Source organism: Astyanax mexicanus, chromosome 11 (genome assembly GCF_023375975.1).
Source record: "Astyanax mexicanus isolate ESR-SI-001 chromosome 11, AstMex3_surface, whole genome shotgun sequence".
Classification (NCBI taxonomy): Eukaryota; Metazoa; Chordata; class Actinopteri; order Characiformes; family Acestrorhamphidae; genus Astyanax; species Astyanax mexicanus.
The window spans coordinates 50,499,093-50,510,000 of NC_064418.1; the positions used below are offsets into that span (position 1 = coordinate 50,499,093).

At 38.1% G+C, this 10,908-nt stretch overlaps 1 protein-coding gene and 1 long non-coding RNA gene across 4 annotated transcripts in view; one reads left to right on the top strand and one right to left on the bottom strand.

The window, feature by feature from the left end:
* Positions 1–483: 483 nt before the first annotated feature.
* Positions 484–3,232, top strand: LOC125804941 (uncharacterized). Its single transcript, XR_007441160.1, has 3 exons — positions 484–565; positions 1,062–1,196; positions 2,979–3,232. It is a non-coding gene; the product is annotated as an uncharacterized LOC125804941 (long non-coding RNA).
* Positions 3,233–7,455: 4,223 nt separating this feature from the next.
* Positions 7,456–10,908, bottom strand: part of ube2e3 (ubiquitin-conjugating enzyme E2E 3 (UBC4/5 homolog, yeast)) — a 36,375-nt gene continuing 32,922 nt past the window's right edge. For all 3 annotated transcript variants that reach the window (XM_049484851.1, XM_022664371.2, XM_049484850.1), the window contains one exon: positions 7,456–8,251. In XM_049484851.1, the coding sequence (XP_049340808.1) occupies positions 8,154–8,251 (98 nt within the window). In that variant the 3' untranslated portion in view covers positions 7,456–8,153. The remainder of the gene's footprint in view (positions 8,252–10,908) is intronic.

A 10,908-nucleotide genomic window follows, 5' to 3' on the forward strand; every position in this document is an offset into this window, starting at 1 on the left:
TGCTGGCATTGGTCCTGAGAGTCATGTGACCTCTGCTCAGATACACGGCTTCATTTGTTGATGTGGAAAGCAGTGAGGAATTAATCAGAGCTGTTTACAGGCTGGAGGCTTTATTTATGGAAGGGAAATTCCATGTTTTATGGCCCTATAAAAGATCCTCTGCTTTGATTTATGAACTGAAACAGTGGCTGTGATCTGTTATACACATATACTGAATATCAAAAATAACAATCCAGTAGCATCCGTTTCCTGTAGAGAAAACCAGAAGAACTGCCAATACAATAGAATAATATAATATAATATAATATAATATAATATAATATAATATAATATAATATAATATAATATAATATAATAAAAGAATATCTTAAGCAGATAAACAAGTATGAACCTATTGGCTCCATGCCTAATGCCAGGTTTTAAGCTGTGATGAAACTGGCACTCATCAGGACCGTGCAAAGTCAGGAAGAGCAATTATGGGAGTTGTAGTGAGGGCTGATAATAATAGTGGGTGCAGGTGAATTATGGGAGTTGTAGTGAGGGCTGATAATAATAGTGGGTGCAGGTGAATTATGGGAGTTGTAGTGAGGGTTGATAATAGTGGGTGCAGGTGAATTATGGGAGTTGTAGTGAGGGGCTGATAATAGTGGGTGCAGGTGAATTATGGGAGATGTAGTGATGGCTGATAACAGTGGGTGCAGGTGAATTATGGGAGTTGTAGTGAGGGCTGATAATAGTGGGTGCAGGTGAATTATGGGAGTTGTAGTGAGGGCTGATGATAGTGGGTGCAGGTGAATTATGGGAGATGTAGTGATGGCTGATAACAGTGGGTGCAGGTGAATTATGGGAGTTGTAGTGAGGGCTGATAATAGTGGGTGCAGGTGAATTATGGGAGTTGTAGTGAGGGTTGATAATAGTGGGTGCAGGTGAATTTTGGGAGTTGTAGTGAGGGGTGATAATAGTGGGTGCAGGTGAATTATGGGAGTTGTAGTGAGGGTTTATAATAGTGGGTGCAGGTGAATTTTGGGAGTTGTAGTGAGAGCTGATAATAGTGGGTGCAGGTGAATTATGGGAGTTGTAGTGAGAGCTGATAATAGTGGGAGGAGGTGAATTATGGGAGTTGTAGTGAGGGCTGATAATAGTGGGTGCAGGTGAATTATGGGAGTTGTAGTGAGAGCTGATAATAGTGGGTGCAGGTGAATTATGGGAGTTGTAGTGAGGGCTGATAACAGTGGGTGCAGGTGAATTATGGGAGTTGTAGTGAGGGTTGATAATAGTGGGTGCAGGTGAATTGTGGGAGTTGTAGTGAGGGCTGATAATAATTGTGGGTGCAGGTGAATTATGGGAGTTGTAGTGAGGGCTGAAAATAGTGGGTGCAGGTGAATTATGGGAGTTGTAGTGAGGGCTGATAATAATTGTGGGTGCAGGTGAATTATGTGAGTTGTAGTGAGGGGCTGAAAATAGTGGGTGCAGGTGAATTATGGGAGTTGTAGTAAGGGCTGAAAATAGTGGGTGCAGGTGAATTATGTGAGTTGTAGTGAGGGCTGAAAATAGTGGGTGCAGGTGAATTATGGGAGATGTAGTGATGGCTGATAACAGTGGGTGCAGGTGAATTATGGGAGTAATTATTTTTAAACGTACCTATTTGCTTGTCATTATCACAAAAATACCCTAAAACATTGTGATATTTTTATAGAGCCATATCGCCCAACCCTACCGGACAGTATTATTTACTTCATCAATGTTCATAATGTTTTGGCTTCACAATGCATAATGGGCCTAATAACCGTCTCAATAGTGTTACTGTGGGGATGCTGGCATTGGTCCTGAGAGTCATGTGACCTCTGCTCAGATACACGGCTTCATTTGTTGATGTGGAAAGCAGTGAGGAATTAATCAGAGCTGTTTACAGGCTGGAGGCTTTATTTATGGAAGGGAAATTCCATGTTTTATGGCCCTATAAAAGATCCTCTGCTTTGATTTATGAACTGAAACAGTGGCTGTGATCTGTTATACACATATACTGAATATCAAAAATAACAATCCAGTAGCATCCGTTTCCTGTAGAGAAAACCAGAAGAACTGCCAATACAATAGAATAATATAATATAATATAATATAATATAATATAATATAACATAATATAATATAATATAATATAATATAATATAATATAATATAATAAAAGAATATCTTAAGCAGATAAACAAGTATGAACCTATTGGCTCCATGCCTAATGCCAGGTTTTAAGCTGTGATGAAACTGGCACTCATCAGGACCGTGCAAAGTCAGGAAGAGCAATTATGGGAGTTGTAGTGAGGGCTGATAATAATAGTGGGTGCAGGTGAATTATGGGAGTTGTAGTGAGGGCTGATAATAATAGTGGGTGCAGGTGAATTATGGGAGTTGTAGTGAGGGTTGATAATAGTGGGTGCAGGTGAATTATGGGAGTTGTAGTGAGGGGCTGATAATAGTGGGTGCAGGTGAATTATGGGAGATGTAGTGATGGCTGATAACAGTGGGTGCAGGTGAATTATGGGAGTTGTAGTGAGGGCTGATAATAGTGGGTGCAGGTGAATTATGGGAGTTGTAGTGAGGGCTGATGATAGTGGGTGCAGGTGAATTATGGGAGATGTAGTGATGGCTGATAACAGTGGGTGCAGGTGAATTATGGGAGTTGTAGTGAGGGCTGATAATAGTGGGTGCAGGTGAATTATGGGAGTTGTAGTGAGGGTTGATAATAGTGGGTGCAGGTGAATTTTGGGAGTTGTAGTGAGGGCTGATAATAGTGGGTGCAGGTGAATTATGGGAGTTGTAGTGAGGGTTTATAATAGTGGGTGCAGGTGAATTTTGGGAGTTGTAGTGAGAGCTGATAATAGTGGGTGCAGGTGAATTATGGGAGTTGTAGTGAGAGCTGATAATAGTGGGAGGAGGTGAATTATGGGAGTTGTAGTGAGGGCTGATAATAGTGGGTGCAGGTGAATTATGGGAGTTGTAGTGAGAGCTGATAATAGTGGGTGCAGGTGAATTATGGGAGTTGTAGTGAGGGCTGATAACAGTGGGTGCAGGTGAATTATGGGAGTTGTAGTGAGGGTTGATAATAGTGGGTGCAGGTGAATTGTGGGAGTTGTAGTGAGGGCTGATAATAATTGTGGGTGCAGGTGAATTATGGGAGTTGTAGTGAGGGCTGAAAATAGTGGGTGCAGGTGAATTATGGGAGTTGTAGTGAGGGCTGATAATAATTGTGGGTGCAGGTGAATTATGTGAGTTGTAGTGAGGGGCTGAAAATAGTGGGTGCAGGTGAATTATGGGAGTTGTAGTAAGGGCTGAAAATAGTGGGTGCAGGTGAATTATGTGAGTTGTAGTGAGGGCTGAAAATAGTGGGTGCAGGTGAATTATGGGAGATGTAGTGATGGCTGATAACAGTGGGTGCAGGTGAATTATGGGAGTTGTAGTGAGGGCTGATAATAGTGGGTGCAGGTGAATTATGGGAGTTGTAGTGAGGGTTGATAATAGTGGGTGCAGGTGAATTTTGGGAGTTGTAGTGAGGGCTGATAATAGTGGGTGCAGGTGAATTATGGGAGTTGTAGTGAGGGTTTATAATAGTGGGTGCAGGTGAATTTTGGGAGTTGTAGTGAGAGCTGATAATAGTGGGTGCAGGTGAATTATGGGAGTTGTAGTGAGAGCTGATAATAGTGGGAGGAGGTGAATTATGGGAGTTGTAGTGAGGGCTGATAATAGTGGGTGCAGGTGAATTATGGGAGTTGTAGTGAGAGCTGATAATAGTGGGTGCAGGTGAATTATGGGAGTTGTAGTGAGGGCTGATAACAGTGGGTGCAGGTGAATTATGGGAGTTGTAGTGAGGGCTGATGATAGTGGGTGCAGGTGAATTATGGGAGATGTAGTGAGGGCGGATAATAATAGTGGGTGCAGGTGAATTATGGGAGTTGTAGTGAGGGCTGATAATAGTGGGTGCAGGTGAATTATGGGAGTTGTAGTGAGGGCTGATAATAGTGGGTGCAGGTGAATTATGGGAGTTGTAGTGAGGGTTGATAATAGTGGGTGCAGGTGAATTTTGGGAGTTGTAGTGAGGGCTGATAATAGTGGGTGCAGGTGAATTATGGGAGTTGTAGTGAGGGTTTATAATAGTGGGTGCAGGTGAATTTTGGGAGTTGTAGTGAGAGCTGATAATAGTGGGTGCAGGTGAATTATGGGAGTTGTAGTGAGGGCTGATAACAGTGGGTGCAGGTGAATTATGGGAGTTGTAGTGAGGGCTGATAATAATTGTGGGTGCAGGTGAATTATGTGAGTTGTAGTGAGGGCTGAAAATAGTGGGTGCAGGTGAATTATGGGAGTTGTAGTAAGGGCTGAAAATAGTGGGTGCAGGTGAATTATGGGAGTTGTAGTAAGGGCTGATAGTAAAAGGGGTGCAGGTGAATTATGGGAGTTGTAGTGAGGTCTAATAATGGATGATATATGTATATATATATATATATATATATATATATATATATATATATATATATATATATATATATATATATATATATATATATATATATATATATATTAATATAAATAATAAAATATAAAAAGATTTGCACTGTGGGTTTGGATCAGAACTGGCTCTGGCTTTAGCTAATGCTGTTTTGTACTGCAGTCCAGAGAGGCATGACTGACAGCTGAGTTAAATTCATCCTGCAGCGTTTCTTCTCTAATTAGCAGAGCTTTCTGCAGCACCATCACACTCAGCCAGGCAGCGCTCGGCTTCGTTCTGCCAGCCCGGACGTCAGAGACGAGGACGAGTCTGTCAGATCCAGCTTTTCCTCCTCATCCGCTCACTTTCCACACACTGATTTACTAAAGAAAACAGATAATAACTCAAATAACAGGACTACTCTTCTGTTCTGACTCAAACATATTCATAATGTTACATATTGATTCATATATAACCCTTAGCTACTATTGGCAACACCTTTTTTACCTTGTGTTTCCACTCACTGGCCACTTTATTAGAAACACCTAAAATACCTTGTGTTTCTGCTCACTGGCCACTTTATTAGAAACACCTATAATACCTTGTGTTTCTGCTCACTGGCCACTTTATTAGAAACACCTATAATACCTTGTGCTTTCACTCACTGGCCACTTTATTAGAAACACCTATAATACCTTGTGCTTTCACTCACTGGCCACTTTATTAGAAACACCTATAATACCTTGTGCTTTCACTCACTGGCCACTTTATTAGAAACACCTATAATACCTTGTGTTTCTGCTCACTGGCCACTTTATTAGAAACACCTATAATACCTTGTGCTTTCACTCACTGGCCACTTTATTAGAAACACCTATAATACTTTGTGTTTCCACTCACTGGCCACTTTATTAGAAACACCTATAATACCTTGTGTTTCTGCTCACTGGCCACTTTATTAGAAACACCTATAATACCTTGTGCTCACTGGCCACTTTATTAGAAACACCTATAATACCTTGTGTTTCTGGTCACTCACTGGCCACTTTATTAGAAACACTTACAATACCTTGTGTTTCTACACACTGGCCACTTTATTAGAAACACCTATAATACCTTGTGCTTCCACTCACTGGCCACTTTATTAGAAACAGCTATAATACTGGCCACTTTATTAGAAACACTTATAATACCTTGTGTTTCTACACACTGGCCACTTTATTAGAAACACCTACAATAATAATAATAATAATAATAATAACAATAATAATAATAATAATAATAAAGTGCTGTATTAATGCATTATATCAGATCTATATTAACAGTATTAAAGAAATGTGTAAAATGTAGATTTTTGTATTAATTAAAAGTGAAAATCTACATGTAATGCTTTGTCTCCCTCATGTGGTGATTATTACAGCATGCTGACTAATTCAGTTCCCGCATTTATCATAACGGATAATTAATCAGTGCAGTGCATTATTCAATCACACTAACAATTAACAATTGTACCATAATCCACCTTTATTTTACTAAACTTCACTTTTATATGATTATATTTGACCAAGATTAAAACACAGTTCCACAGTTCTTCAGTTGATCATGGGGGGTAGTGCACTATAGGACTCTGTGGGCGTGGCCTAAGCTTTTGTTCTTAATGGCTTTATTTTATTTTTTCCCCTTACATTACTTTTACTTTTATACTTTAAAAGTAGTTTTGAATCCAGTACTTATTCAAACACTTTTACTTAAAGAGTGAAAAGCTTGAGTTGATTCTTCTACAACTTCTACAGAAGTATTTTATTAAACTCTAGTATCTATACTTCTACCTACAGAGTAATGAATGAAGATACTTTTTATAAATTTGCTTACAAAAGTAGCAACTTAACCAACTTGGGAATACCATTACAATACTAACCACCAGGGGGCGGTAATGAACTCTGAAGCTACATGAAGTTTGGAGGTGTGTAGTGATGAACTCTGAACTCTTGATCATCAGATTCATACTGGATTAAAACAATTCCACAGTTATTACCTTCAGACTGTAGAAACTATAAATTTTCATACAGATTCATACTGGAATAAACTCTGTCAGATCTTTACGAGTGTAAAACCTACATACTGTATATATCAGATTCATACTGGATTCAAATCTGCTTATTATTGATAAGACCATGACAACTGCACGTATAGCAAATTCATACTGCCATCAAATCTGTCTGCTTATTGTTGTTAAGACCGTGAAAACTACAAATGTATGTAGCAGATTCATACTGGATTCAAATATGTCTGCCTATTATTGTTAAGACCAGAAAATTAAATATATAACAGATTCTTACGATTATTATGGTCAGACTGTAGAAACTGTACATTTCAAAGATTCATACTGGAATAAACTATGTCAGATCATTACTATTAAGAGTGCAAAAACTAAACATATAGCAGATTCATACTGGATTCAAATCTGTCTCCTTATGCTTAATAAGACCGTGAAAACTACATATGTATATAGCAGATTCATACTGTATTTAAATACGTCTCCTTATTATTGATAAGGCCATGAAATATGCATACGTATATAGCAGATTCATACTGGATTCAAATCTGTCTATTCATTATTGTTAAGACTATAAACAAAAACAACACATTCGCAAGATGCATACTGGGTTAAACTCTGTCAGATCATTACTACTAAGAGTTTAAAAACTAAACATATTGCAGGTTCATACTGAATTCAGATCAGTCTGCTTACTATTGTTAAGATAAAGCAGATTCATACTGGATTCAAATCTGTTTGCTTATTATTGTTAAAACCATGAAAAAAACATACATAGCAGATTTCTACTGGATTCAAATCTGATTATTATTGTTAAAACCATGAAAACTACATACGTATTTAGCAGATTCATACTGTCACAATAATACATACTGCATACTCACTCCGTCTCCCACTCCGGCACACACTGCGGATCCCGGTGTTCAGGTTACTGTTTCGTTTTTATTGTGTTTGAGGGGAAATTATTACATCAGCGGCTCATTTCAGCTGAGCTACAAAACGTTCAATCATCTCTTCATTACAAAGTGACAAAAAGAGGGACAGATTTACGACATCATCATCATCATCATGAAGCACACAACGGCTCCGGGGCGCATAGAAATTACACCATCTCTAATATTCTACAGCTATACGCTATTTTTTGTCTTTTTTTTTTACACACGTTTTTTGTTGTTTTTTTGTTTTTGTTTTGTTTTTATTTTCCACTGGGTACAGATACTGGGTTAGGATAAAATGCACCGTAATATTTGGTTGACCTTTAGGAACAGTTTCCTCATTACATCACAAAATACATTTCTTTTTTTTTATGTTTTTTTATTGTTTTTTTTAATATCCCAAAGAAGCGAGACTTGCGAGAGGAGGCGTTTTAAACAGAACTAAAACTACAGCTACAAAAGAACTCTACAGCGGTAGCGCTCGGCTCGGCGGCTCTCCCCGGCGCCCCCTGGAGTCCGCTCTGTCCGTACGGTGAAGGTATAAAGATCTGCTGCTGCTCGTGGTGGTGGAGTTGTGGATGCTCCTGGATCTGGGTGGGGCTGCAGGAGTGGGTGGGGGGGGGTGTTGTAAAGGGGGTCGGGGGTCGTGGGGCGGGGCTAAAAGGTGGACGGTGGGGTCCGGGGTTTATGTGGCGTATCTCTTGGTCCACTGTCGGGCTATCCTGTCATGTTCCGCTCTGTTGGTCAAATACTGAGTGGCTATACTCCCAACCAGAGGATCCGCTAAACACACAGAGAGAGAGATTATTACCATTACAGATTCATACTGGATTAAAATATTATCATCAGACTGTAAAAATTAGACATTTTACACATTCATACTGGATTAATATTATAAAATATTTCCATCAGTCTATAAATAATATACCTTGCAGATTCATACTGGATTAAATTATAAAATATTATTATCAGACTGTACAAACTATACATTTTACAAATTCATACTGGATTAAAATGATAAAATATTATCATCAGACTGTACAAACTATACATTTTACAAATTCATACTGGATTAAAATGATAAAATATTACCATAAGTCAATAAATAATACACCTTGCAGGTTCATATTGGATTAAAAATATAAAATATTATCATCAGTTTTTAAATAATACACCTTGCAGATTCATACTGGATTAACATTAGAAAATTAATATTGTCAGTCTATAAATAATATACCTTGCAGATTCATACTGGATTAAAACTACACTCTCTACAGATTTATACTGGATTAAAACTACACACTGAAGATTCATACTGGATTCAAATCTATCAGATTTGTACTGTTCAGACTGTAAATCCATCAGAGCGCAGATTCATACTGGATTAAAAATACACACCCTAATTATTCATACTGGATTAATACAACTCACACTCTAGGTTAATATTAGATTTAAATTCGTCAGACTTTTAGTGTTCAGACTGTAAACCTACACTCCCTGTAGATTCATACTGGACTAAAGCAACACACTGCATATTTATACTGGATTAAAACTACACTTCCTGCAGAACCATACTGGGTTAAAATCAAACTTTTTTAAAATTGTTAAGAGTGTAAATACAGCACATATATCAGATTCATACTGGGTTAAAAACTATCAAACTTTTTTTTTTATTGTTAAGAATGTAAATACAGCACATATATCAGATTCATACTGGGTTAAAAACTATCAAACTTTTTTTTAATAGTTAAGAATGTAAATACAGCACATATATCAGATTCATACTGGGTTAAAAACTATCAAACTTTTTTTTTAATTGTTAAGAATGTAAATACAGCACATATATCAGATTCATACTGGGTTAAAAACTATCAAACTTGTTTTTAATTGTTAAGACTGTAAATGCCGCGGACTCATACTGGATTAAAATGACAGGCTGCTGAAGAGTCTGAATAGTAAGTTGAGTATAAACCCACACCAGTGCTGTAAATGGAGCAGAGGGAGGAAAATAAACGATATAAAGAGAGAAATATAGAATATAATATATATATATTTAAATGACGGAAGCTGCCCAGGTGAGACTAATCCGGCTGCAGGGGATCAGGAGTGAGGTTTACCGGCTGCGTCTGCACTCGACTGCAGAGCGACCAGACAGCTCTCACAGCTGAGTCAGCTCATCACACTCACACTTATACACACACACTCTCTCACACACTTATACACACACACTCTCTCACACACTTATACACACACACACACACACTCTCACACAGGGCCTAATGGAGGATGTGAAACTGGAGCTGGAGGTCTCAGTCATGCTAAGAATCTGTAGCTGCTTTTAGTTGGACCCAGCCTGCAGTAAAGCACTTCCACAACCCTGCCTACAGAGCATGCTGCATATTTAACATCCCCTCAGAGCACACACACACACACACACACACACACACTCCCATCTACACACACTGTAAAGTATCTGAGATACTTTCAATAGTTTTGGTCACTGAAGATGCCACCACATTTATAAACCTCTTATAAGCCATATAAAACACTGTGCAGGGTTCAATTCCTGTCCTGGGTGACTGTACAACCTGTGGGTGATCAAAACCAAAATACTCTGTGAAATATTTAGGTGCTCTTATCTGGGGAGCTGCTAGCTTGCGTTTTTTGAGGCTGGAAACTACATTTGAGGATACTTTTTTTTGGACTGACTGACCTTCATTTCTTCTTAAAGTCATTTTTTATTTCTTCATTTAGTTGTTGCTTCTCATAACCTGGATTCGAACATTACTGAAATATTCACTATTCACTGTATACCTGTAACTCTACCTCTTCACTACTTTACTTTAACTGATGCTCTCAAACACTTTATTAAGAGACAAGAAATTCAAGTAATTAACTCTTGATGAGTTCAGCACAGCTGTTAACTGAAAGCCTGAATTACGGGAGACTCTACCTCATAAAACTGACTGAGAAAATCCAGCAGAGATGTTCAAAACTGATCATCTAAACAAGAGGAGCTACTTTGTAGGATCCAAAATATAAAACATATTCTGGTTTGTTCAACATTTCTCCCAAATTCCCAAATATTTAGAGCATTTATTTGCATAAAAAAGAGAAATGGCTGAAATAACAACAAAAAAGGTGCAGAGCTTTCAGACCTCAAATAATGCAAAAAAAACAAGTTCATATTCATAAAGTTTTAAGAGTTCAGAAATAATCAATATTTGGTGGAATAATCCAGGTTTTTAATCACAGTTTTTGTTTTCATGCATCTTGGCATCATGTTCTCCTCCACCAGTCTTACACACTGCTTTTGGATAACTTTATGCTGCTTTACTCCTGGTGCAAAAATTCAAGCAGTTCAGTTTGGTGGTTTGATGGTTTGTGATCATCCATCTTCCTCTTGATTATATTCCAGAGGTTTTTAATTTGGTAAAATC